The following is a 26,972-nucleotide window of genomic DNA, read 5'->3' on the forward strand; positions in this document are numbered from 1 at the left end:
ATTCAGCACAGGAGAGACCATTCCCTCCTTGCTCTAGTGTCCCTATGGAGCAAGGGCAAAAGGGCAGCCCATACCAGGAGTCCTTCTCCAGAGACTTGATCCGGGCCTGGAGCTGTTCATTGACCTCATGCTGCTCCTCCACCTCACGCTGGGCCTTCTTCCTCAGGCCGTCCAGTCGCTCAATTTCCTCTTCTGCTTCATCCACCTGACGCTTCAAAGCCTTCACCCTCAGGCTTAGCTGGGCAGGATACCAAGTCCACACATTTGAATAGCATCTACTACCACGGCCTGGGACCCTCCTCCATAACAATCTTGACAAGGTATAATTGCCGCTGGAAAAATGTGGCCTTGGGCAAGTTCCTTAACCTCATATGGTTGTCTTAGGGATTAAATGTATTAACACATGTGTAATACTTACAGAACCTAGCACATCATAAGCACTCAATATATACGCTTACTATGACTTCTCTAGTCTAGTCTTTTCAATCTAATCTCTGTCCTTATACAAGGAAAGTCTAAGTTTGGAGGACCTATAGGAGATAAGGGCCTCCCTTGGCTTTCAGGAAAACATATAATATATACCTGCCCCACGTTGCTTGGCTCCAGGGTGCCATGTCCTCACCTGGTCTTTCTGGTCATTGACATGCTGCCGCTCGTCTTCAATCTGGATGGATAGTTCTTTAACTTTCCGCTCCAGTTTTCGATTGGTAGACTGCAGAACTGTCTTCTCCCTAAGGTGAGGTAGAAGAATGTCTATGAGTGTCCCCATTTCTAAGGGAATCCTAACTTGGCCCACTACTGTCCCCAAGGACTCCTCTCAGTCATGAGCTCCACCATTAGACTGGGCAGGATCCAGGGCAGATTCAAAGAACAAGGGAGAGTGACGTCATTCACATTTCAGAATTTCTGCAACACTCTTTGCTCTCTATCAGGAGAAAATGTTCCCTAAAGATCAGGCCAGGCTGGCCATATCTGAGGTGGAAGATGGAGGGAGCCGCAGAGGAGAAAAGCCAAGAGGGAGGGAGGAAGAAAAGGAGGGAGGAAGGGAGGAAGGATAGGCTTATGTCACCTCTCTTCAGCCTGTAGCCGCTCCTGCAACAACTGATTCTGGGACTCAAGCTGAGAGAGGCTGGCACTGGGCTTCTGGAAGCCTTCTGAGCTGGCCAACCGGGTCTTCAGGTCCTTGTTCTGAGAGGGACAGGAAGCCTCCACAGTTAGCACTCCACTGGCCATTTTACTCACCTCCTGGGGTCCATCCCTAAGAATCCTCCCCTCCTCCATCACCTGTCTCTCCAAGGAGATTTTGTCACACTCCAGGTCCTGCCGAGCAGACCTCTCCTGCATGAGCTCTGTCCTCAGCTGATCCACCTAGTGGGGATGGGTGAGAGGACCAGACTTGGGGAGGGCTAAGGATGAACCAGCAAGCTGAACAAAGTGAGGCTGAGTCATGGGAGGATGGTCTCTGAACCCTGAATCCAAAAATTCCCAGGCAACTAAAAAATCACAGCCTATTCAAATGGGAGGGGCCAGAGAACGCAAACAGAGCCTCCTTCATCCCTCCAGGAACTAGTATCCCTTGTAAACCAAAGAAGCCCCAATTCAGGTCAGAGAATAGCCCAGGCCACCAGGATCCCTTCCTCCATGCAAATCATTGGCTTCTTTCCACCCAAGGAAACTGGCTAACCTTTCCCAAAGCAGACAAAACCCTGAAGGAGACCCAGCCATGCACAGATTCGGCAGCCAGATGATGAAAGATGGGAGGGTAGAGTTGTTTTTGAGAGAACCAAGAGGTGATGCAGTCAGGGGTAAACAGAGATGAGGGGTGGGGGCGGTTACCTGGTCCCGGCCACGATTCACCCGATCTGTTAGCAGCTCCACGGTGTTCTTCTCCTCATCTAACTCTGTTTCCAGCCGTGAGACTTTTTCCTAGGACAGAAGAACAAGTAATTCTGTCCCAAATGCTGGACACCAGAATGCCAAACTCAGACCAGGAGCCTCTCAAACTCCAGCATTAACAGACTTTTCTCTCTTGCACATCCCAGTAACCTTTTGGTACTTGCCCGGACCCAGAGCCACTATGCAGCCAGTGCCCTCTACTGACCAGATGTGGCATCACGGGCAGGTCGGGGCCATGCTCTGGTGACGGCCCTTTGACAGAAAGGCAAACCCCAGAATCTACTCTTCATTGGAAAACCTTATTTCTCTAATGGGAAAAGAGAGAGAAACCCAAGTACCTGGGCCAAGGCTGAGGTGAAGAGACTCAGAAACTGAGGTACTGGAGGCAGTACCACGTAGAGGCTAAGAGTATGTACATGGGACCAGACTGTCCAGTCTGAAAATCAGATTTACCACTTCCTGGCAGTAGACCATGGACAAGCTCATCTCTCTGTGCCTCAGTTTCCTTCATCTGTAAAATGGAGAAAACAAGACTACCTACCCCACAGAGTTATTCTGAGGATTAAGTCTTAAGTGCCTATCACACAGCACAATATGTTTGCTGCTGCTATTATTATCAAATATAGCAAACTGAAGAATACTGTTCACTCTAAAGGGGAAACCCACTGCTCAGCTCCAGCCAACTGTTGCCATGCAGACTCAGGACAAGACACTCAGTATTACCATATCTGCCAAATACAAAAGAAACTAGAAATCCAAATTTTTAGGTGACCTCTATAAATTTCTAAACATTGGCAATTGATTCAAAGTTGTTGAAAATACTGCAGCCAAACAAAACTCATCAACTGTGGGCTGTCGGTTTTGACCGCTAGTACAGAAAGAGGCTTGGAAGTCCCACCGCTTTTCCACAGGTCACACCTCAGTGCCCTCACCTCGAGACCCTTCAGCTGCCGGGCCCTGTCGTCCTGGGAGCGCTTCTTGTTCTCTGCCTCTTGTTCCAGCCCCTGCAGTCGCTGGGCCAGTAGCTCTTTGTCCAGCCGGGCTGTGTCCCGCTCAGCCTGGGATGACTGCAGGGCCTGCCGCAGCCTCTGGATCTGGGCAGGGGGTAAAAATGCCACAGCTCAGTGTAGTGAGAAGGTGAGGGTTGAGGGGCAGGAGCAGTCCAGCCCAGTGGGCAGAAACATTTCATCACTGTCACTCTTTAGAATTGCCAGTGGCATGATGACAATAAAAAGCAAACTGACTTTTCATCCATTTTCTTTTTTTTTCATTTTTTAGATGGAGTCTCGCTCTGTCGCCCAGGCTGGAGTACAGTGGTGCGATCTCAGCTTACAGCAATCTCCACCTCCCAGGTTCAAGCGATTCTCCTGCCTCAGCCTCCTGAGTAGCTGGGACTACAGGCATGTGCCACCACGCTTGGCTAATTTTTTGTAATTTTAGTAGAGACGGGATTTCACTGTGTTAGCCAAGATGGTCTCAATCTCCTGACCTCGTGATCTGCCCGCCACAGCCTCCCAAAGTGCTGGGATTACAGGCAAGAGCCACTGCACCTGCCCTCATTAATTTCCTTTACTGTTTTTGTTTTTGTTTTTTGAGATGGAGTCTTGCTCTGTCACCCAGGCTGGAGTGCATTGGCACAATCTCGGCTCACTGCAACCTCCACCTCCCAGGTTCAAGCAATTCTCCTGCCTCAGCCTCCTGAGTAGCTGGGACTACAGGCATGCACCACCACGCCCGGCTAATTTTTGTATTTTTAGTAAAGACAAGGTTTCACCATGTTGGCCAGGCTGGTCTTGAACACCTGACCTCATGATCTGCCCGCCTCAGCCTCCCAAAGTGCTGGGATTACAGGCGTGAGCCACCGTCCTCAGCTTCTTTATTGTTTTTAAAGTCTCTGCACAACTTGGAATCACCTGAGGAGTTTTTTTAAATATTGATCCAGGATCCTATCCCCAGAGATGATGACTGAAGTGGTATGGGATACAGCCTGGGTGTGGGGATTGTTAAAAAATCTCCTCAGGTGGCTCTAAGCTACAGAATTTGAAAATCACTGCTCTACAGACAATATATTCCTCCACGCTGCAAGTCATTAGACCTAAACCTGGGCCCCAGGGACCCTTGGCCACAGGTTCAGTTAAGAGGCAAGGACCGGGCTGGGCGCAGTGGCTCACGCCTGTTATCCTAGCATTTTGGGAGGCCGAGGAGGGCGGATCACGAGGTCAGGAGATCGAGACCATCCTGGCTAACATGGTGAAACCCCGTCTCTACTAAAAATACAAAAAATTAGCCAGGCATGGTGGCAGGCACCTGTAGTCCCAGCTACTTGTGAGGCTGAGGCAGGAGAATGGTGTGAACCCGGGAGGCAGAGCTTGCAGTGAGCCAAGATCGCGCCACTGCACTCCAGCCTGGGCGACAGAGTGAGACTCTGTCTCGGACAAAAAAAAAAAAAAAAAGGCAAGGACGTTCAAACCCAAGGATATTAGACTTCTACCTCATCCTGAAGTCGGCTCAGTCCTCCAGAGGTCTTCTCAGCCTCACTGGCCCAATCCTTGGCCTGGCGCTGGGCATCTGCCACCTCCCGCCGGGCCTTTTCCTTATAATCCTCCAGCTGGGCCTGGAGCTGCTGCAGGGCTTGCTTAGAGTCCTCCCCGATCTTCTCCAACTGAAACACAGAGAAAAGGGTCTTCAGCACTGTACATAAATGACCCTCTCCAGGCCCAGACTCCCAAGACTCTCCCCTAAGGGTCTCCTTCCTGACAAGGCAGCCCTCTCTTGCTCTTTCCTGGGCCTAGGTTCCTAGTATAGCTAATAGTTATATACAGATGTCTGGGTTCAAATCCTGGCTCTACCACTTACTGGTGACCATGTGCAAGTTACTTATCTCTCTGGGTCTCAGTTCCCCATCTGTAAAATGGGATTAAAAATAGTAACTATATCACAAGGTGTTGTGAGAATTACATTAGTTAATTATGTGAAGTTCTGTACTTACAACAGTGCCTGATACAAAGTAAGCCTTAAATGACCATTTCAGCAAACCCAAGGTGCCAATGATTATAAGGCGTACCACTAAGAAAAATATGCCAATTAAACTGTAACATACCATAAGGTATAAGACACAACTCTATTTCAGAAATGATAAAATGTGCATTTTTCATTGACAAATAAGATGTGCATTTTTCATTGACAAATGATAAGATGTGCATTTTTCATTGACAAATGATAAGATGTGCATTTTTCATTGACAAATGATAAAATGTGCACTTTAGAATTGATGTAATATATTATGTGTTTGCTCTTGCTTTACAAAAAGATTGGGAGGAGAACCTTAACAGCAAAAGCAATTTATTTCCTTTTCTTTTTTCTTTCTTTTCTCCTTCCCCTCACCCAAATTTAAAATTCTACCAATGAAGATTTTTTTTTTTTGGACAGGCTCTTGCTGTAGCGCAGTGGGGCAGTCACAGCTCACTGCAGCCTCAACCTCCTGGGCTCAAGCAATCCTACATCAGCCTTCTGAGCAGCTGGGAATACAGATGTCTGGGTTCAAATCCTGGCTCTACCACTAATTAGCAACCATAGGCAAGTTACTTATCTTCTCTGGGTCTCAATTCCCCATCTATAAAGAGAAACTGAGGAACAAGCCACCACAGCAGGCTAATTTTATTTTTAAGTAGAGATAGAGTCTTATTATGTTGCCCAAGCTGGCCATTGAAGATTCTTGTATTTAGGTTTTGTAGACTTCTAAGGGAGAATCCCAGGAGATGCTCTCCAAGAATGAAGACCATAAAGGAATAGGATGTAAGGGAAAGAGCAAAAACATGGAGGGGAGGTAGGAAGGATGCCCCTTCCAGAAGATTTGGTCTTGGTCTTCCTAACAATGAACTTGAGGAAAGCAAACATCACACATTCTTTTTTTTTTTTTTTTTTTCTTAAGACAGAGTCTTGCTCTGTCACCCAGGCTGGAGTACAGTGGCATGATCTCGGCTCACTGCAACCTCCACCTTCCGGGTTCAAGTGACTCTCCTGCATCACCCTCCTGAGTAGCTGGGACTACAGGCATGAGCCACCACGCCCGGCTAATTTTTTGTATTTTTAGTAGAGACAGAGTTTTGCTATGTTGGCCAGGCTGGTCTCAAACTCCTAACCTCGGGTATCTGCCTACCTCAGCCTCTCAAAGTGCTGGAATTACAGGAGTGAGTCACCGCACCTGGCCATAATCATCACACATTCTGACTAACCCCTCTCCCCCAAGCCCCTGTCCTCTCAGGCCAGCTTCTGGATGAGCTGGGCCTCTTCCTAAAGGCCCAGAATACCCCATGCCCCACCTCCTTGTTCAGTCGGTCCACAGTCCTGTCCAGCAAACGCTTCTGCTCCTCCAGCTCAGCCTTGCCTCGCCGGAGCACCTCCCGCTGCTTCCCTTCCTCCTCCAGGGCCCGGTTCAGTGTCTGCTGCTCCTGCCCCAGGCGGGCCAGCCCCCGCTGAGCCTCCTCTAGGCGTGCCTCCAGTGCCCGCTTGGCTGCTGCCAGACTCCCCTCCTCTTCCTGGGATGCATTCAGGGCCTCCTCCAGCTGCTGTTTCTCTGCCTGGGAGGTAGGGAAGCAGGGTTGGACTGGGAAAAGGTAAAACTTCGGTTCAAGTCATTTGGAGGTGGGTAGCTGGGCAGGAGAAAGGAGGTATTTATGAAAATGATACGCAATGAAAACAGGCTCCTAGCAAAGAAATCAGGACACATAGAGCAAGCAAAGGGTGAGAGATAAGAAACAAAAATACCAGTGCAAAGACTGAACATTGGCGCCAAAGTATACACCAGGAAATAAACCCAAGGTTAACAGAGCAGGTTTGGGGAGGCAAAACAGATGCACACTAAGGGCAAAGTGAAACTGATGGCTAACTACTTAGCATAGGAGTATTTCACCAGGGCTGAGCAGAGAGGGCTGGGAGGGCAGAACCACTGACCTCCAGCCGCTGCAGCTTGTCCCGTAGCCGTGCCTCCACCGCTTCCCCACCATCCACCAGACCTCGAGTCTCCTTCAGCTGCTGCTCCAAACCCAGGATGCGCCGGCGGAATTCGTCATTTTCCTCCTGGGTCTCCCGAAGCGTCGTCTCCACTGTGGCCCGCCGCTGCCCCAGCACTGTTGCCTCTGCCTCGGCCACCATCTTAGCCTAAGGACGGTTCAGGGGGTGGCAGCTCAGACCCCAGGGCGTGGCAGCTCAGACCCCAGGGCTTGGGGCCATTGACCACACCCAGGAAAGCCATCCCAAAGACAGCCCATAAGAATGAGGCTTAAAGAGAGCAGCTGCCACCAGCCAGACGCTTCTCTGAGAATCCCACCCCTACAGAGACACAGGTATCCTCCCCCTGCCAAATCCTGGCTTCTTTGAACCACATGCCTAGGACCCAGGAGCTGGTCAGTACATACCCATGACAGGTAACTTTCCACACCCTCTGGCTCCTCAGCCCTCCAGACACCCTCAGCCTCCACCTCCTAAGCCCTGTGCCCACTCCCCTTGCCTTGGAAGCCTCTTCACAGTCCTGTCGCAGTTGCTGGAGGGTCTTTTGTAGCTGCAGGTTCTGTTCTTCCAGCTCCCGACCTCGATCAGCCTCGACCCTCAGGACCGCCAGCTGCTTCTCCAACTCCCGGTCCCGGTGTCGCCCAGCCACCTCCTGGCTCTGCCGTTCTGCCTGCAGTTCCTTAAGCTCCTCCTGTGTCCGGAGCAGCTCCTGGAAGGAAACGGGAATGGTGATGGGGCACCCAGAGCCAGACTAAGATACCTGAATGTGGAGAAGCTGAAACTCTCATACACTGCCAGGGGAATAAAAACTGATGTGGCCACTTTGGAAAGTAGTTCGGCAGTTTCTCAAAAAGTTAAACACAGATTTACCATTTATATCACCAGCAATTCCACTCTTAGGTAACCCAAGAGAACCGAAAATATGTGTTCACAAAAAAACTTATACGTGAATGTTCATAGTAGCATTATTCATTATAGCCCAAATGGATAAACAACCCAGATGTCCACGAATTGATGACTGGACTAAACACGGTATACCCACAGAGTGGAATGTTATTCAGCCATAAAAAGGAATGAAGTACTCATACTTGCTACCACATGGACAAACCTTGAAAACACTATGCTAGGTGAAAGAAGCCAGACCCTTAAGGCCCATATATTATAGGATTCAATTATATTAAATATCCAGAATAGGTAAATCCAGAGACAAAAAGTAGATTAGTGGTTGCCATTGGGTGGGAGGAATTACTGCTAATGGGTTTGGTGCCTTTGGGGGGGTAATGAAAATGTTCTGTAATTAAATAGTGATGATGGTTGTACAACTTTGTTAATATAATAAAAACCACTGGGGGCCAGGCGCCAGTGGCTCGTGCCTGCAGTTTGGGAGGCTGAGGCGTGTGGATCACCTGAGGTCAGGAGTTCAAAACCAGCCTGGACAACATGGTGAAACCCTGTCTCTACTAAAAATACAAAAATTAGCCGGGTGTGGTGGTGTGTGCCTGTAATCCCAGCTGCTTGGGAAGCTGAGGCAGGAGAATGGCTTGAATCAGAAGGCAGAGGTTGCAGTGAGCCGAGATTGTGCCACTGCACTCCAGCTTGGGTAGCAGAGTAAGACTCCATCTCAAAAAGAAAAAAAAAACCCATTGGGTTGTACACAAAGATGACTTTTATAGCATGTAAAATATAACTCCATAAAAAAAAAATGCCATGAAGGGAGAGTACATGAAGGTATGGCTAGTAAGGCTGGTTGTTTAAAAAAAATACAGTGTGAGGCTGGGCGCGGTGGCTCACGCCTGTAATCCCGGCACTTTGGGAGGCCAAGGAGGGCAGATCACAAGGTCAGGAGATCGAGACCAACCTGGTTAACACGGTGAAACCATGTTTCACGGTGAAACACTGAGTACCTATATTTTTTTTGTAAAAATACAAAAAAAATTAGCCGGGCGTGGTGGCGGGCGCCTGTAGTCCCAGCAACTCGGGAGGCTGAGGCAGGAGAACGGCGTGAACCCAGGAGGCGGAGCTTGCAGTGAGCCAAGATCACGCCACTGCATTCCACCCTTGGTGACAGAGTGAGACTCCACCCCCAAAAAAAAAAATAAAATAAAATAAAATAAAATAAAATATATATATATAGTGTGGCCATGGGATCTCCAACTGCATGCAAGAGCAACCTGGAGAGACTTTGACAGAACAGGTCAGCACAATCCCTGCAGCTGCCACTTGTCTTTCGTGTGTGTGTGTGTGTGTGTATAAAACCAAAATACGTGACACAATAAATGCTGGCACAGCTCTGATTTCTTTTAAAAAGAAAATTAAAATAGGAGTTCTGGTTCTAATTATTAGCTATTAGCTACTTCTGAAATTCAGAAAGTACCATAATTAGGCTAAAGGGTTATATAATATGTAGTGAATCTTCAATGTAATACCATACACTCTGCTATTTTTCTTTTTCTAATTAGTTTTGTTACATTAGTAACCAGGCCATGCCAACACAAGTATTCCAGTCCATGTGATGATATTTCTCAATGTAAATTAATAAACTGAAATTCTAATGGTAAACATTTTTTCATAAATGTAGTTAGAGACCCCTCTGAAAGACAAAGCAGCTTTTGCCATGCTGACCAAATTAGATTTCTGAGCCTGCAAAAATCACCCTGGAATTTCACAAATCCACCTAAATGCTGCTACCCATGACGTCTCTTGGGAGTCAGCCAGCAGCCTCTGGCTATACCCCAACCTGGGTTCTGAGAGCACTTTCCATTAGAAACCGCTATGCTCAATGAGGAGACTGGTGCTGCTGCGTTGGAAAGAGATCAAGCTGAGCAGGCAGGATGAGGCCTGGAAACCAAGCACACAGGAGACAGCCCCACTAGCAAGAAGGCCCTCATGGAGAGGTAAGGCCATGAGAGGTGTTCATCACCTCTACCTACCATTCTGCCCCCCAATTCCCAAATACCTTCTTGAGCACCTCAACCTGGCGAGTATCTCCAGCACTAGCTCGGGCCTGCTCTAATTCCCTCTGCAAGACCTCTATCTTCTCTCCAAGCTCCTCTTCCATCTCCTCCTTCTCCATTCGCAGCTGCAGGAGTCTGAGCGAGGCAAGGTGAAATAAAGGGGAAAGGGAACAGAGTAAGGCCACATGCCTCGGGGAGGTTAGCATGACAATAAAAGCCACCTCTCTGGAGGCCAACACACTGGGCACCAACTCTCAAGAGGAAGGAAGGTGAACGTGGAAAAGAGCAGTTTGCGAAATGGGAGAGTAAGAGCATACCATAGATAGAAAGGAAGTGGGCCAGGCATGGTGGCTCATGCCTGTAATCCCAGCACTTTGGGAGGCCAAGGCAGATGGATCACTTGAGCCCAGGAGTTCAAGACCAGCCTGGGCAACATAATGAAACCCCGTCTCTACAAAAAATATAAAAATTAGCCAAGTGTGGTGGTGCATGCCTATAGTCCCACCTATTCAGGAGGCTGAAGTGGGAGGATGGCTTGAGCCCAGGAGGTGGAGGTTGCAGTGAGCCCAGACTGTGCCACTGCACTCCAGCCTGGGCAACAGAGCAAGACCCTGTATCAAAAAAAAAGAAGAAAGGGACTGGGTGCAGTGGCTCACGCCTGTAATCCCAGCGTTTTGGGAGGCCGAGGTGGGAGGATCACAAAGTCAGGAGCTCAAGACCAGCCTGGCCAATATGGTGAAACCCCGTCTCTACTAAAAATACAAAAAACCCGGGCCTAGTGGCAGGCGCCTATAATCCCAGCTACTCGGGAGGCTGAGGCAGGAGAATCGCTTGAACGCAGGAGGCGGAGGCTGCAGTGAGCCAAGACTGCACCACTGCACTCTAGCCTGGGCAACAGAGTGTGACTCCATCTCAAAAAAAAAAAAAGGAGAAACGGGGCCAGGCGCAGCAGTTCACACCTGTAATCCCGGCACTTTGGGAGGCAAGGTGGACAGATCACCTGAGGTCAGGAGTTCGAGACTGACCTGGCCAACATGGTAAAACCTCATCTCTACTAAAAATACAAAAATTAGCTGGGCGTAGTGGCATGCGCCTGTAATCCCAGCTACTTGGGAGGCTGAGGCAGGAGAATCGGTTCAACCCAGGAGGCAGAGGTTGCAGTGAGCCAAGATCGTGCCATGACACTCCAGCCTGGGAAACAAGAGCGAAACTCTGTCCCAAAAAATAAATTAAAATTAAAATTAAAATTAAAATTAAAAAATTAAAAAAAAAGAAAGGAAGTGGCATATGAATCATGGGTATTTCTGAGAGGGCCAATGTCCTTACTCCTGCTTGGTGGCTCTAAGATCCTCCTTGTTCTTCTGGAACATACTCTGCCAATGCCCTGTCTCCTCTGAAGTCTCCTCCAGCTCCCTCTGCAGCCCTCGCACAAGGGCTGACATCTTCTGCCTCTCGGCCTCCAGCACTGCATGGTCCTAGAGAAGGGGAGAGTTGGACACCAGAAGGCTCAGAGGGAAGAGGTCACTTCAAATCAAAGTGTGAGTGTGTACAAGGAAAGGCTTAGACCCAGAGGGCACCATGTCAGCTGCACCCCCTGACACTCTTGTGGTACCTGGTACAATGCTAGCAGAGGTTCTCTCAAGTCACAGTCCACCCCTCTATCATCTACAGGAAACCTCCCCAGTTATTTCCCCTTGGGACTTTTTATTTTTAGGGGGACAGAGTCTCGCTGTGTTGCCCAGGCTGAAGTGCAATGGCATGATCTCGGCTCACTGCAACCTCCGTTTCCTTGGTTCAAGCGATTCTCCTGCCTTAGCCTCCCAAGTAGCTAGGACTACAAGTACGCATCACTACACCCAGCTAAGTTTTTTGTATTTTTGGCAGAGATAAGGTTTCTCCATGTTACCCAGGCTGGTCTCTAACTTCCTGAGCTCAAGCAGTCCACCCGCCTCAGCCTCTCAAAGTGCTGGGATTACAGGCATGAGCTACCGCACCCAGTCCCCCTTGGGACTTTTGTCACACAACCTCAAGGTACTTCTGGCCTGTACTCCCTCCCTCTGCCCTTATAGTTTTCCTGCCCAAGGTTTTCAGCAGATCTCACTGTGTCCTTTAGGAGGAGAAGGGGAGTTCCCAGTTGCAACCATGAAAAGTCCAAAAGTCCAAGATCCCAAGGCAGCCTTGTTCTCCAGCAGTGCCCTCCTCTCTCAGACCCTGCTCTTGTCACATGCCTGGGTTGCGTCTTGCATGCTCCTGCGGAGCTGCTCTGTGTCTCGCTGGTACTGCTGCCGGACATGTTCCACCTCCTGGTCACGGGAGGCTACCTCCTCTTTCAGGGCCCCCTTCAGGGCTGTCAACTCCCGCTCCCGCAGCCTCAGCTGCTCCTCTACCCGCTGTTTCCCCTCCAAGACCTCTTCCAGAAGTTCCCGGGTCTCTAACAGGTCCTGGAGAAAGTAAAGGAAGAAGTACAGGGGTGACCATATTAGAATCCATCTATTTATCAATTCACTGAGTCAAAAAATATTTATCGTATTAGGCACAGTACCAGGTGCTCTAGTACCAGTACTAGAGCCCAGAATGATAGGTTTCCTTTATCCTAACTCTAGTCCCAACACACCATTGAATCTACCTGAAGGCACACTGAGTACCTGTAATCAGCCACCCACTCCTCATGCTTTGGGGAAACCATGGATGAGCAGACTTGAGGATGCTCCAACTAAGAAAAAGCAGAGGCTGGTGCATATGACCCCAGACCCTACCTTCAGTAACACCTCCTTAGCAGGCTCAGGACCCTGGACCTGTTTCAGCTTGTTCTGCAGCTCCATCACCTGGGTCTCCAGCCCATGTCGTAAACCTTCACCCTGGTCCAAGAGGCGCTTCATGTTCTGGAGCCTAATAATAGATAACATTATTGCATACTATGTGTCAGGCAATTTTCTAAACACATCATATATTTTAATTCATATTTATTAATGCATTTAAACTTCCTTCCTTCAAATCTTGATGAGGCCTCCCCTGATTTTTGCAACCTGCCCCCCTACAACCTGGCCCTCCTGATCTGCCTTACCCTGTTGTATTTACTGCCTTCTCGTGTGTTACAAATTTACTTGCAAAATATGTTTGTTTACTGTCTGTTCCCTCTCAGTAGAAACTAAGCTTCTGGAGAGCGAGCCCTTCATCTATAGGGTTCACTGATGTGTCTTGGGAACCTAGATTAATGCCTGTCACAGCATTCTTGATGAAACATCTGCTGAATGGATGACTGTATCGTTACAATGATCCTGTGAGGTAGGTACTATTATTAAGTCTATTTTATAGCTTAAGAATCTGAGACAGAGGCAAACCCAGGTAGCTTAACTCCAAATCATGCACTACCACCATTATTGATAAAGAAGGTAGAGAGAAAGGCCCTATCCTGTCCTTAAACCAACACTGCCCCTTTCAGCTTCTGGAGATTTCCTTCTGTCTCCTTCAACCCTAGGGGCAAAGAGGGAGTGGCCTCTAAACCTGGCCTAGGCCCCCAAGCAGCCTGAGGTGCGCCACCAGCTGCACTCACTCCTTGTTGCTCTGCTGGGCCTCCCCCTTCCTCCTCTCCAGCAGCTCCTGCAGTCGGCTGCACTCTTCTGTTTTCTCCTCCAGCTGCCGCTCCAGCCCAACTTGGGATGGCTCTAGCTTCTGCCGCTTCTGAAAAAGGGAATGAGAGTACAGCAGGTGGAGGGTAGGGAAAGCCTCTCAGAAAGACTCAGAATAATGGGAATGTCTAACACTCATTGGACGCTTGCTGTATGATAGACACTGTACTTAGGACCTTATGTGTATTATCCACATCTAATCCTCATAACTAGCCTTGGTACTTGTGATGATGTAAAATATGTTCACAAATTATCTGACATTTCTTTCAAAAGATAAAGCCTAATTCTGTTTGCCTCAAGCACGGGCTTGACTTAGGGGCTTCCTTCTAACAAACAGAAAAAGGAGGACGTGATGAGTAAATTCTGATGTTAGGTCATAAAAAGGCATTGCAGCTTTTCTCTTGGATCCCTCACTCTGGGAAAAAAAATAGCTGTTATATTGTGAGGATACTCAAAAGTAGCTCTGTGAGGAAGGCCAAACAGCCAGGAACTAAGGTTTACAACCAACAGCCATTTGATTAAGCTGGGTTTTTATTATTTTTATTTATTTATTTATTTATTTATTTTTGGTGTTTTGTTTTGAGATGGAGTTTTGCTCTTGCCCAGGCTGGAGTGCAATGGCGAGATCTCAGCTCACCGCAACCTCCACCTCCCGGGTTCAAGCGATTCTCGTGCCTCAGCCTCCTAAGTAGCTGGGATTACAGGCATGCATCACCTCACCTGGCTAATTTTTGTATTATTAGTAGAGACAGGGTTTCTCCATGGTGGTCAGGCTGGTCTCAAACTCCCGACCTCAGGTAATCTGTCCACCTCAGACTCCCAAAGTGCTGGGATTACAGGCATGAGCCACAGCGCCCGGCCTGGCTTTTTGTTTTTTTTAAATGGAGTCTCGCTCTGTTGCCCAAGCTGGAGTGCAGTGGTGCAATCTCAGCTCATGGCAACCTCTGCCTCCCAGGTTCAAGCAAGTCTCCCTGCCTCAGCCTCCCAAGTAGCAGGGATTACAGATGCCTGCCACCACGCCCAACTAATTTTTGTATTTTCAGTAGAGACAGGGTTTCACCATGTTGACCAGGCTGGTCTCAAACTCCTGACCTCAGGTGATCCACCCACCTCAGCCTCCCAAAGGGCTGGGATTATGGGTGTGAGCCATTGTACCCAGCCAATTAAGCTGGTTTTGTCTATCTTATTCATTAAGCTGGTTTTGTTTGCTTCATTCATTTATTTATATTTTTTTGAGACAGGGTCTTGCTCTGGCACCCAGGCTGGAGTGCAGCAGTGCAATCACAGCTCACTGCAGTCTTAACCTCCTGGGCTCAAGAAATCCTCCCACTTCAGTCTCCTAAGTAGCTGGAACTACAGGTACATGCCATCACATCTGGCTAATTTTTTTTATTTTTTGTAGAGGTGGGTTCTCACTATGTTGCCCAGGCTGGTCTCAAACTCCTGGGTTCAAGTGGTCCTCCCACCTTGCCCTCCCAAAGTGCTGGGATTATAGGCATAAGCCACCATGCCTGGCCCTGAGTAAGCCATTTTAGAAGCAGATCCTCCAATTTACTTCTTTTGGCCACAGCCAGAAGCTGGACTGGAACCTTGTAACAGGCTCAGAGCCACAATTACCCTGTTAAGCTGATCCCAGGTTCTTCATCCTCAGACTCTGGGAAATGCTTTTTTTTTTTGAGAAAGAGTTTCACTCTTGTTGCCCAGGCTGGAGTGCAATGGCAGGATCTCGGCTCACCACAACCTCCACCTCCCGGGTGCAAGTAATTCTCCTGCCTCAGCCTCCCAAGTAGCTGGTATTACAGGCATGTGCCACCATATCAGGCTAATCTTGTATTTTTAGTAGAGACAGGGTTTCTCCATGTTGGTCAGGCTGGTCTCAAACTCCCAACCTCAGGTGATCTGCCTGCCTCAGCCTCCCAAAGGATTACAGGTGTGAGCCACCGTGCCTGGCCGGGAAATGTTTGTTTTAAGCTATTGAGTTTTGGGTAATTTGTTACACAGCAATAGTTAATTAATATAGTACTATCATAATCCCCACTTTACAATTTAGGAAACAGAGGCTTAGAACATTTAAAGAACTTGCCCAAGGTCAGTTTCACAGCCAACAAGTAACGGAACCAGGATTTGAACCCAGTTAGTTTGGCTCCACAGCCAATCACTTAATCATTACACTACAGTGATTTCCAAAAGACAAGGGAAGTTACAATCCAACATTTATTGAGCACCAACTACACACAAACCAATATGGTGAAAGGCAGAAGACATGTTTTTAAAAAGGGTACACTGGCTTTAGAATAAGACTGACCCGGATTTTTTCATTCCTCTCTGCAACTTACTACCATAGGCAATTTACTTAGCCTCTCTGATCTTCAGTTTTCTCATCAGAAAAGGGTCCAGAATAGGTATTCACAGGGTAACTATAATGATTACAGTACCCAGGACAGTACATACTACCAAAATTATACTCAATAAATGATAGCTACTACTATTGCCATTATGATGATGATGATAAAAAAAATTGAGGCACAGAGAATGTAAGTAATTTTCTTAAGTTTTATATAGCTAGTAAGGGGCAGAGCCAGGATGGGAACTCCCAAAGGGAGTGGAATGGAAGGTAGGTAGATTCCTAACGTGCTCTGCCTCCCTAACCCCCACAGAACCCCAGAAGTCCTTCCTGGAATTAGTACACATTCTTGTCTCTTGTCTTATAAGACACAAACATGCTTGTTCCATTGCTTAGAAGGGTCAGCTCAGCCCACCTCCAGGCCAAGGCTTTTTCCCTGTTTTCCTTCATGCCTCCGGCACCTCTAACCTTTCCTTACCTTCACCTCTTCATCCAGCTTTCGCTGTAGCTCCTCCACTTTTCGGGTAAGCTCGCCCTGCCCTGCCACGGCCTTAGTAGAACCAGAAGAAACCATCTGCCAGAGATATGGGGGGTGTGGGGGAAGGGAGTGAGTTGGAAGTCTGGATCCCCTGAGGCCCTCAAAGCTCTAACCTTGACCCTTGCTCCCATCCAGAGGAGGCCACTCACCACTAGAGGCTGCATCTTCTCCAGCACCAAACTAACCTTCCTCCTCACAGAGGTTTCACTTTCTGAGCTTCTAGATGATAAAAGGATAGAAGCAAGGGTTAGGGGAGGAAAGAGGTAGCAGAGATCAGGAAAGGGTAAAATCAGGGAAGATGGGGAACAAAGCTAGAAGAAAAAGAAGGAGGGGTATGCCTCTGTTGTTGGGGGGGCCCCCACTCACCCCTCCCTCAGGATGCCATAGATGGTGGCCTTCATATGGTCCACACTGCCTGGTGGGGCTGCCTCCTGCTGGTCTCGAAGGAGGTCTGGAGTTGATTTGAACTGTTAAAAAAAAAAAAAAAAGAAAAAGAAAAAGAAAGAAAGAAAGAAATAGGAAGATTAGGCCAGAAGCATGCGTGGGGTTCAGATGGAGGAGAAGTGGCAGTCTCAGGTCAAGTCCCTTCAAGCATGATGAACAATCCTGAAGTGCAGCAAGGAAAACATGCTGTGGAGGTCTGAGCAACAGGCCAGGGAGAGGCCAACACAGGATGCACCTCTGCACTGTTGCTGTAAACCAGATTTTCCTCAACAAACATCTCAACCAGCTGCAAACTGTGCCACAAGTGATTTGTCACTAATGGTAGTTAACATGCTAGAGTTTATAAATAATTTACTTTTAAAAGGGACTTACGTTTCTCTCAAAGTAAAGTCACTCCCTCACTTACTTACATTCCTGAGTAGGAGAGAAAGATGTGGAATTTTGGCAAGAGCACCAAGGAAACTGCTCTTATCCTCCAAGCCCACCTTACATATTCTGCAGACCTTGCAAATGCTGGTGACTGAGGCATAGTTAATGGTTGTGGCAATGACAACTAGGTCCAAACTTGTGAACAGTGATTTTATAGCTTGCTCCATTTTCTTTAGAATTTTACCCATGGAAATATCCTGTGCATGTGAATATCACCTATTTTGTGGACAGATACAGTGGAGAACAAAAGGCAGAGAGTTTCTGCCTAGGCTATTTGAATTAGCAAGGAGGCTCATGGCTGGTGGGTAAAAGCTGATGAGAAGGGAGAAGGGGCTGACATTTAGAAGTCAGGGAGGGGCTGGGTCTGACCTGCAGCATGGTGGGGTCCTGTGCACTCCCCCGCGGCTCCTCAAAACTCTGAAGGACCCAGTCCTGAGTCTGACGGGAACGGCTAAAGCCACTGAGAGGGCTCGGGGTCTGGCTCTGGGCTGGCTGCTTCGAAGTGCCCACATGGTTGTCATATTTTGTGCTAGAGGTCCAGTGGTTGGTGGACTGGCGCTCCCGTTCCTCAAAGGTGTCCCGTGGGAGGCGGCTGTCCAGGCTCTTGCTCCGTTTGCGCTGTTCAGGGGGTAGCATCCGTGTTCGGCGGCCAGTCCGACCCCGGGCCTGGCCTCCAAGTTGACTGTCAAACTTGTTGATGAGTGAGTCCACTGAAGACAGGGGAGCAGTGTCAATGGTGCTACCTGGGGAAGCCACTTTCGGGGCTAGCTCCAGCATGCTGTTGCTTCTGTTACTAGGATCCATTGGGCCAGGGCCTGCCAGTGAGGCCTGGGAGTGGGAACGGAGTAGCTTTCCATTCCAGTAGGCCCCAGGCTCCTCATCAGATGTGCTGCTCTGCGAGGGGGCAGGAAATCCCTTGACCTGAGAGTAGGGGTTCTCAGGGAGTTCCAAATCTGAGCTCAGAGCTCCTGAGGCTCCTTGGTCATTGGCCCCCTTGATTTGGACCCCAAAGGAGTCACCACCTTTCTCCCCACTGTTGAGCACCACAAAGGGCTGCCCAGCGATTCCCTGCACACGCACAGCAACCCCGTAGGTACTGGCTCTTGCATCCTTAGCTGGGCGTCGTCCACCTCGACGTAAAGTGCCCATCTCTGCACCACTCACTGGCTCTGTGATGAAGCGAATCTGGACTCCATGGTCTACGGGGCCCCGGGGCTCAGCCATGTTGGGTGCCTGCTCCATAAATAGGAGGAGTCCTAGAAGATGAAGAAATGAGTTCAGGCTGAGAGACTTCACTAGAAACTATGAAACTTCTACCTGGGGGCTGACTTCCCTGTCAGTTCCTACTAGATAAACCACTGATTCTCAGACTAACAGAAGGCCCCTGGAGAGCCTTTTAACATACCGGTTGCTGGACCTAACCTCCAGAGCTTCTGATTCAGTAGGTCTGGGTTAGGACTTGAGAATTTGCATTTCTAACCAAGTTCCCCAGGTGATACTGATGCTACTGGTCCAGGTACCACACTTTGAGACTCACTAACCTAAAAGAATCCACTTCCTCTGATACAGCCCTGGGGAGCTAGGCTTTGTTAAAAGTTTAAAGATTTTGCCTGATGGCCAGGAGCAGTGGCTCACGCCTGTAATCCCACCACTTTGGAAGGCCAAGGCGGGTGGACTGCTTGAGCTCAGGAGTTCAAGACCAGTCCGGGCAACATGGTGAAACCCCGTCACTACAAAAAATACAAAAATAAGCTGGGCCTGGTGGTGCACACCTGTAATCCCAGCTACTTGGGAGGCTGAGGTGGGAGGATCACTTGAGCTTGAGAGAGGCTGCAGTGAGCAGTGATTACGCCACTGTTCTCCAGCTTGGGCGACAGAGTGAGACCCTGTCTCAAAAAAAAAAAAAAAAAAAAAGATTTTACTTGATCTTCATACATACATATAATACCACCATGTGGCCAGGTACAGTGGCTCACGCCTATAATCCCAGCACTTTGGGAGGCTGAGGCAGGTGGATCACCTGAGGTCAGGAGTTCAAGACCAGCCTGACCAACACGGTGAAACCTTGTCTCTACTAATAATACAAAAACTTAGCTAGGCGTGGTGGCGCATGCCTGTAATTCCAGCTACTCAGGAGGCTGAAGCAGAAGAATTGCTTGAACCCGGGAGGTGGAGGTTGCAGTGAGCAGAGATTGCGCCACTGCACTCCAGCTTGGGTGACAAAAGCAAAACTCTATCTCAAAAAAAAAAACAAAAAAAAAAACACTATGTGCCTTCGTCCCTTCCTCCCCTCAAGGGAAGGCAGAACCCACACCCTGCTGAACAGATACCTCCATCTCACTGGAGAAAAGGGGACCTTCTCTCCCAGAGCTCATTTAAAATATAGAAGACCTCAAAGTATATCATCCCACTTCTGGAAAGAAACTTAAAAACACCGATAGCAGTGATGCCTTTGAGGTGGAGGAACTGAGGACTAGGAACAGGGATGGGAGAGTTTCTATTCTCTGGAAGAGCAGAAAGGAGTGGACATTCTACTGTATATCTCTTATGTCCCTTTTGAATTTGGAACCACGTAGATGTATTATCTATTCAAGAAAAGGTTGTGGTTTTTTTGAGACAGAGTTTTGCTCTTGTTGCCCAGGCTGAAGTGCAATGGCATCATCTTGGTTCACTGCAACCTCTGCCTCCCGAGTTTAAGCAATTCTCCTGCCTCAGCCTCCCGAGTAGCTGGGATTACAGGCACCTGCCACCATGCCCGGCTAATTTTTGTTTTTAGTAGAGATGGGGTTTCACCATATTGGCCAGGCTGGTCTCAAACTCCTGACCTCAGGTGATCTGCCCGCCTCAGCCTCCCAAAGTGCTGGGATTACAGGCATGAGCCACTGCACCCAGCCAAAAATATTTAAATGTGGTTTAAAAACTGTGCCACTCGGCCGGGCATGGTGGCTCACGCCTGTAATCCCAGCATTTTCGGAGGCCAAGGTGTGTGGATCACCTGAGGTCAGGAGTTTGAGACCAGCCTGACCAACATGGTGAAACCCTGTCTCTACTAAAAATACAAAATCAGCCGGGCGTGGTAGTGGGGGCCTGTAATCCCAGCTGCTCGGGAGGCTGAGGCAGGAGAATCGCTTGAACCTGGGAGACGGAGGTTACAGTGACCCAAGATCACGCCATTGCACTCCAGCCTGGGCAACAAGAGTGAAACTCTATCTCAAAACAAAACAACAACAACAAAAAAAAGTGCCACTTTAAGGGGCCCCAGGTCAGGTAAACTTGTCTCAGCTGAGAGCCAGAGCCAACACCATCCATAGGCCAGCTTCCCAGGTCCACATTGCTAAAGCTCAGAGTCAGCAAATGGAATGTATTCCAGGTATGCTGTGGCTCCAGGAACTTGGTGGGGAGATTGTCTTCCAAGCAAATAAAAAAATTCAGCTTCCCCACCCCTTCTGCTAGTCTCCACCAGAGCCTAGCACCAAACTGGAGGATGAGCCTCTAACGTGCCAGACAGAAACACAAACATACCCAACTCAACCTCCCCATGGAGTTCTGGGCCAAGGAAACTTGGCAAGGCCCCTTTCAGGGACTGTAAAGTGCTAGCAAGCCAGGGTGAGATGAGAAGGGAGGGGAAGGGATGGGAGAGGCAGAGCTACAGGTGACAAAGGGCTTGGTGGGGAAGGTCTCCTATCTGAAGAAGAGCATTCTTAGAATTTCCAGCAATTCTCAAGAGAAAGGAACAGGGAGAGAAGAGCCCTTTATCAGGAATTGTTCTTCATCTTTTTGGCCCTGGGACTCCATGAGAAAATGATGAAAGCAATACACTCTCCCCGAGGAGACAGCGCATCCAAACTTTTATCACCCCATCTTAAAAGGCTTGTGAAGGCAGACAGGTAAAGTAGTTCTCCAAACCACTCATCCAGTAGAAGAAAATGCACTGGGCTAGAGTCAGGATCTGGTTTGGAATCCTGTCTCTGCTCTTCACCTGATGTATGCAACCTGAGGCAAATCACAACTTTTCTGGTGTGGTGGCTCACGCCTGTAATCCCAGCATTCGGGGAGGCCAAGGTGGGTGGATCACTTGAACTCGGGAGTTTGAGACCAGCCTGAGCAACATGGCAAAACCCCATCTCTACAAAAAATACAAAAAAACTAGCCGAGTATGGTGGTACACACCTGTAGTCCCAGCAACTTAGGAGGCTGAGGCAGGAGGATCACCTGAGCCCAGGAGGTTGAAGCTGCAGTGAGCTGTAATCGCACCACTGCACTCCAGCTTGGGCGATAGAGTAAGACTCTGTCTCAAAAACAACAACGACAACAAAAACCCCACAATTTTTCTGTGCCTCAGTTTCCTCATCTGTAAAATGGGTATAATGATAATACCCCACAATGTTATTATCTGTGAGAATGAGATAATAAATAATTATATGGGCATATACAACGATAAAAAAGTACCAAGGTATACCCTTAAGATCTTTGTACTTTATTTAGGCCAGGCACAGTGGCTCATGCCTGTAATCCCAACACTTTGGGAGGCTGAGACAGGCAGATCACCTGAAGTCAGAAGTTCAACAACAGCCCGGCCAACATGGTGAAACCCCATGTCTACTAAAAATACAAAAATTAGCTGTGCGTGGTGGTGCACGCCTGGAATCCCAGCTACTGGGGAGGTCGAGGCAGAAGAATTGCTTAAACCTGAGAGGCACAGGCTGCAGTGAGCCGAGATCCACCAGCCTGGGTCACAAAGCAGGACTCCATCTCAAAAAAAAAAAAAAAAGATGTTTGTACTTTATTGAACTTGGGTTCTAATTTAATAAAAAGGAGAGAAAAACAAGATATTAAACATGAAAACATTTAGCATGTGACTCTCACAAAGCTGACAACAAATATCATTCTTCACACATGCTACTTCGTCCAACAGGCACTTTTGGCTTCACCTGGTTCATAGAAAGATGTCACTTCTTCAGAGAAGCCTTCCCTGACCACCACTCCCACAAACAAGGTCAGTTCTCACAAATCAGCCTCCCACAAACCAGGTCAGATCCATGTTATACGCTCTATAGTTGTCCTTCAGCAGGTTTACTCCAGTTTATATTTATACATTTATTGGAGTAATTATTTCCTGTCTGTCTCCCCTACTAGATAATAAGCTCCTGGAGGGCAAAGACCATGGCTAGCAGCTAACCACTGTGTCCCCAGGTGTTTGGACACGTGGTAGATGTCAACAAATATTTGTTAAAGGCTGTATCCTGAACTAAAGCCCACTTGCACAGCAGTGGGGAGATTTACCCAGGACAAATCTACTTTGCCTCAGTTAACAGGACCTCTTAGCAACAGGACCTCCTCCTGGTCCAGACTTGCTGCCCTATGTAGTCATGATCTTAGAACCAGATGTGCCTAGATTGCCAGCTCTCAGAAGCCACATGATTTATTCATGATGCAGTCTACCCTGTCAGTACATCTACTGATCTTCTAGATCCAGGTCAAGGAGTTCCCAGCCTAGGCCCAGCAGAGGGCACAGACCCTTGAGCAACAGCACTAAATTGTTCAGAGGCAGTGTTGAACACTCCCCCAGGTCCCAGGTTAGGTTAACTCCCTAACCTCAATCACCTTCAGTCCAAGGACACGTGGATCAGGGGCCAGGAGGGCTGAAGGGATCTTTGGGGTGGGTCAGAAAGCAGGGCTCTAAATGATTCAACACGGAAAACCCGAAACCTACCCGCCTTTGGTTACAGAGGACAGTGGGGCGGGACCAAGGCAGCAGGGCAGCTCTGAGGCCTTGCGTAAGCCCCAGAGACAGGCAGGTAAACAGTGATCAAGGGCCAGGCAACATGGAGTCCAGGGCCTGCGCCCTCACCAATGCCTGACCCTACTTTTCTCTCCCCTATCACATGTCCAGGGCTCTCCTCACCAACTGTACTCCGGGAAGAGACCAGACCACAAGTTAATTCAGGTGCATCTGTCTGCTTCTGCCTTTCCTGCCTGCAAGGAGTGGGAGAACACTCTACACCTGTACCAGACAGCCACTTCTCCCTGAGTTACTCATTAGCCTGCCCTGCCCCAATTCCATCACCTCTGGCCCAGCCATATGCATCTGGTTTCCAACTAGGAGTGACAGGGTATCTGGACTTCTGGCAGGAAGTGGGGGTGGGGTGGTTTCGGGTGTGTGGAGGAAGGACTGATTCACACAGGGCCAGGCAATATGCTTGATGCTAAATAATTGGCAGATTTAGAAAACGGGAGAACTTGAGGTATAGAGATTAGAATCCCCTCAGAGGAAACAAGGAAAGCAAATGGTCGAAATAGAAAAGGACAGCTCAGTGACCTTGATGATTTGGCACCTTTTTCTCATAGTTAGAGATAAGAAGGTTCCCCATAGATCCAAAAAGAATCCCTCAAGTGGACTCCTGCCCAGGTCCACTGAAAAAGCAGAAACCTGAGAGCCAGGCTACAGCTGCTTGGCCAGTAGGGGAAAAAACACAATGAGGAACTGGGCCCCTGCAAACTGGCTGGACTGGTTTGAGAGGCAAGGGGAAGGGGAGGGCCGGGGAAACTACACTGGCAGCTTGTAAAGCAGACCAGAGAAATTCCACACCACGGAGGAGGCAGAGGGGCAAGACCACAGGCAGGGGCTCTCCAGCCTTGATGGCAAAGCCAAAGCTCTGAAGGAGAGGACAGAGGGCAGGGAGGGAACAGGCAGGAGGAGCAGATGAACAGGAACCTGGTGACAGGCCAGTATGTGACAGGGAGACTTTGTCTCCCTCCACCCCTCCCTTTGAGGTTCCCAAAGTTGCATTCCTGATCCCACACTTGCTTTGGCCACCTCCCTGGTCCTCAGTCCGCCCGTCCCTGGCACAAAGAGAAGAGCCCTACACGCCCATCACCTCCCACAAGGGGAATGGCATGCAGGCCAGCCTGGGAAACACAGGAAGGGTTCTAGGAAGCCAGAATCCTCTTAGAGTCGGGCAAATCTCTGGATTAGCAGTCCCCCAGAGCCAGCCCCCAGACTCCCAAACATCCAGGATGAAAGAAGAGATGCATAGGCATGTGTAGGCAGCCCAAACATAGCGGTTGCTAATTATTTCCCAATTACAACAACCTTCCTCAGGCAGGGCTTCAAAGGGGCCAAGCTAAGGTTGACTCTAGTTCCCTTACCTGCCTAAGGCAAAGAAATTTGCCTCCAGTCTTGTCTGGGCCCCAAGGTGCACCTTTCATCTGTCCTGGGGATTTGGAGTTGTAATTTCCCTAGTCTCGTGGTCTCCTGATGAGTCCTGCCTATTTCCTGCCCCAATAGTGCCTGCTGCCATTCTGACAGCCACCGCAGTTCAGGAGTCAGGGATGCCTGGGGGGCGTTCAGGGAGTAACGGGGATTCCTCCAGACATCAAGGAAATTGGTTGGGCTCCCAAACCTCATCCAATGGTCCCCATCTAGAACCACAGAAAAAATATGTGGGTACTTGGAGAAAGGGTTTGACATCCGCCCCCAGAAAGGGGCCTCCTGAGAAATAAGTATTAATATTTATCAATATTTTGCAGGACCAGGCAGGGCTCTTTGCTTCCTCATATCCCTCTCTTGGGGAGTACTCTCTCTCTCTCTCTCTCAATAGGAAGAAGGAACGATTCTCCCTGGCACGAAAGCAAAGGACAGAAAGTGAAAGCCTAATGGTTGTACACCTGGCGAAGAGATGAGGGTGCCTCTCATCTGCCCCTCAGTGTCTCTGATTCGCAACTGCCTTCGGCCGGAGGTGAAGGGCTGGGGAAGAAATCCCACACCTCAGAGTCATCTCAAAGCCACCAGGGTGCTGACAACGGCCAGCTGAGACCGCAGGACGCGGGAAAGAACCTCAGGCAAGCAGCACCTGCAGATGCCCTCCCCTGGCGAGTCTGCACCTCAGGCAGCAGCAGTTCCCGACTCAGCTGGAACTAACTCCCTCCCCGCGCCACCGCTGTCTCCAAGAGAAATTCTGCCCCTAGGGCTGGCGTCTGACCTCCAGAGACATCTGGCGCTGAAACGCTTTCATGCCCTGGGAACAGCCTTCGCCCCAGGTGCCCCTCGCCTGGCACCTTCCTAGCCACCTGCATCTGGCACCTCAGGGTAGGGGTCGGCTCTTAATCAGTACCCCACCCTGCCCCAATCTCCCCTCCTCCCGTCTCCCACTCGGCACCGGTGCCCTGGAGAGGGGCATCTCACACCGCCTCGATGCCTGCCCCTCAAAGGTACCCCTGAGGGCTCGCTTTCCTCTCGGGTGCCCTGGCCCGCACCGGGTCCACTCACCCTAGCCGGGCTCCGCGCTCCCAGGCTTGCGTTCGGGCTCGGGCTCGGGCTCGGGCTCGGGCTCGGGCAAAGCAGCACGCGCAGCTCCGGCCCTCCCCCTCGTCCTCGGCGCTCCCTCCTTTCTCCCCCTCCCACCAACCTGTTACTCCGCTGCGGAGCTCCACCCCCGCGGGCCGTCAGTGCCCGCCCCGCCTTTCCCCGCTCCGGTTGGTCCGCTTCCCGTAGGGGGCGGGGCCTCCGCTGCGGGGACCGGGACCCGGGGTCTCCAGCCGCTAAGGGCGGGCCGGGTCACGTGGAACCGTGGGCTGCGGAGCGTCGGGGCGGGGCGGCGAGGGGCACGGAGGCCATTTTGGGGGCGTCGCGGATGGTCGCGAGTGACCGCCGGCCAAGACCCCGGGAGCCGTCGGCCAGAGCATCTTCTGGGCTCTGCTAGAAAACAGCCTCCTGCCTCCCGTTTACTTCAAGGGAATCGCCGGCTAGGGCCCTTTCTGTCCTTCACCTACCTCTGCAGGAACCAGAATGCTCTTTCGTCACTTTCTGCAGAAAATATCTCCGTTGTCCCTCGACGTCAGAGCCTCCTGCACCTCAGCTCGTCTCCCTTTTCCCTGACCCGAACCAGAACCCTGATCTTGGATTCTCTTTTATCTTGTGGCCTCCGCAATCATTTTCCAGCCTGACATCTTTTTCTATGTAATATTTATCACCTTCTAGTTAATAACATAATTTTAAAAATCATTTTCATCATTTTGCCTCCCGTCCTACGATAAGCTTCACCAGAGCAAGGATCTCTTGTTCTGTGCCTTGCTTCACCCCAAACGCCTACAACAGGGACTGGTACATACTACATGCTTAATAAATATTTGTTGACTGAATGAATGGAAACCGGGGACGCAAATTTACCAAAATAGGAATGACCTTCGTTCTAAACTGAAAGGGGCTCAGTTGTAAATTCACCTCAGAGTTAGCCTCTCAAAAAGTAGGGATGCTGATCCCAGTTCCTAGAAAAGAGTAAAAACTAGGGGCTCTGCAAACTGCAGGACCGCTCATACCAGCTGCAGTTAAAACAACATTAAAGCTGGCATCCTAGCTGTTAACCGTTGAGATATGTAAAAAAGAGATTGACTTAGTTTACGTTGCTGGGCTCCGGATTTTGTTCTCATTTAGTTACAACAAATATTTACCCTGTACCTATTGGAGTAAAAGAGGAATCTTTGATGCAGCACAGATTCCGGTGTATTCTCCGGAGCTGGTTTCCGCCCCTCCCCCAGCCTTCAAAAGCTAGGTGTGGGTCCTACAGAGTAAAGTCCACTTACCAGCTCCTCAGCTGGGATGCAAAGTCTCTGCATTCCAGAGCAAGCTGTATATAAGGATTAGGGCCATCAAACCGGCCTGTTCCCTGGGGAGGAACAGCAAAAAAGATGTAGTGGGGGTGGGGACAGAAGAGGAAATGTCCTTCCAG

At 49.4% G+C, this 26,972-nt stretch overlaps 1 protein-coding gene and 1 non-coding gene across 3 annotated transcripts in view; one reads left to right on the forward strand and one right to left on the reverse strand.

Moving 5' to 3' along the window:
• Positions 1 to 26,371, reverse strand: part of CGN (cingulin) — a 28,097-nt gene extending 1,726 nt beyond the window's left edge. The window contains exons 1-20 of one of the 2 annotated variants that reach the window (XM_055358979.2): positions 26,017 to 26,371; positions 17,614 to 18,500; positions 16,738 to 16,838; positions 16,521 to 16,590; positions 16,312 to 16,407; positions 13,414 to 13,541; positions 12,617 to 12,749; positions 12,089 to 12,301; positions 11,187 to 11,335; positions 9,863 to 9,995; positions 7,406 to 7,615; positions 6,850 to 7,056; positions 6,219 to 6,476; positions 4,388 to 4,558; positions 2,829 to 2,990; positions 1,837 to 1,926; positions 1,285 to 1,368; positions 1,070 to 1,188; positions 623 to 731; positions 75 to 238 (exon numbers count right to left, since the gene is read on the reverse strand). In XM_055358979.2, the coding sequence (XP_055214954.1) occupies positions 75 to 238; positions 623 to 731; positions 1,070 to 1,188; positions 1,285 to 1,368; positions 1,837 to 1,926; positions 2,829 to 2,990; positions 4,388 to 4,558; positions 6,219 to 6,476; positions 6,850 to 7,056; positions 7,406 to 7,615; positions 9,863 to 9,995; positions 11,187 to 11,335; positions 12,089 to 12,301; positions 12,617 to 12,749; positions 13,414 to 13,541; positions 16,312 to 16,407; positions 16,521 to 16,590; positions 16,738 to 16,838; positions 17,614 to 18,486 (3,470 nt within the window). In that variant the 5' untranslated portion in view covers positions 18,487 to 18,500; positions 26,017 to 26,371. Of the gene's footprint in view, positions 1 to 74; positions 239 to 622; positions 732 to 1,069; positions 1,189 to 1,284; positions 1,369 to 1,836; positions 1,927 to 2,828; positions 2,991 to 4,387; positions 4,559 to 6,218; positions 6,477 to 6,849; positions 7,057 to 7,405; positions 7,616 to 9,862; positions 9,996 to 11,186; positions 11,336 to 12,088; positions 12,302 to 12,616; positions 12,750 to 13,413; positions 13,542 to 16,311; positions 16,408 to 16,520; positions 16,591 to 16,737; positions 16,839 to 17,613; positions 18,501 to 25,513; positions 25,689 to 26,016 lie in introns of those variants that run through there. The other variant, XM_031002181.3, reaches the window with a different exon arrangement.
• Positions 9,036 to 9,143, forward strand: LOC115932350 (small nucleolar RNA SNORA44). The gene has a single exon (XR_004068639.1). It is a non-coding gene; the product is annotated as a small nucleolar RNA SNORA44 (small nucleolar RNA).
• Positions 26,372 to 26,972: the final 601 nt, after the last annotated feature.

This window comes from Gorilla gorilla, chromosome 1 (genome assembly GCF_029281585.2).
Source record: "Gorilla gorilla gorilla isolate KB3781 chromosome 1, NHGRI_mGorGor1-v2.1_pri, whole genome shotgun sequence".
NCBI classification, from domain to species: Eukaryota; Metazoa; Chordata; class Mammalia; order Primates; family Hominidae; genus Gorilla; species Gorilla gorilla.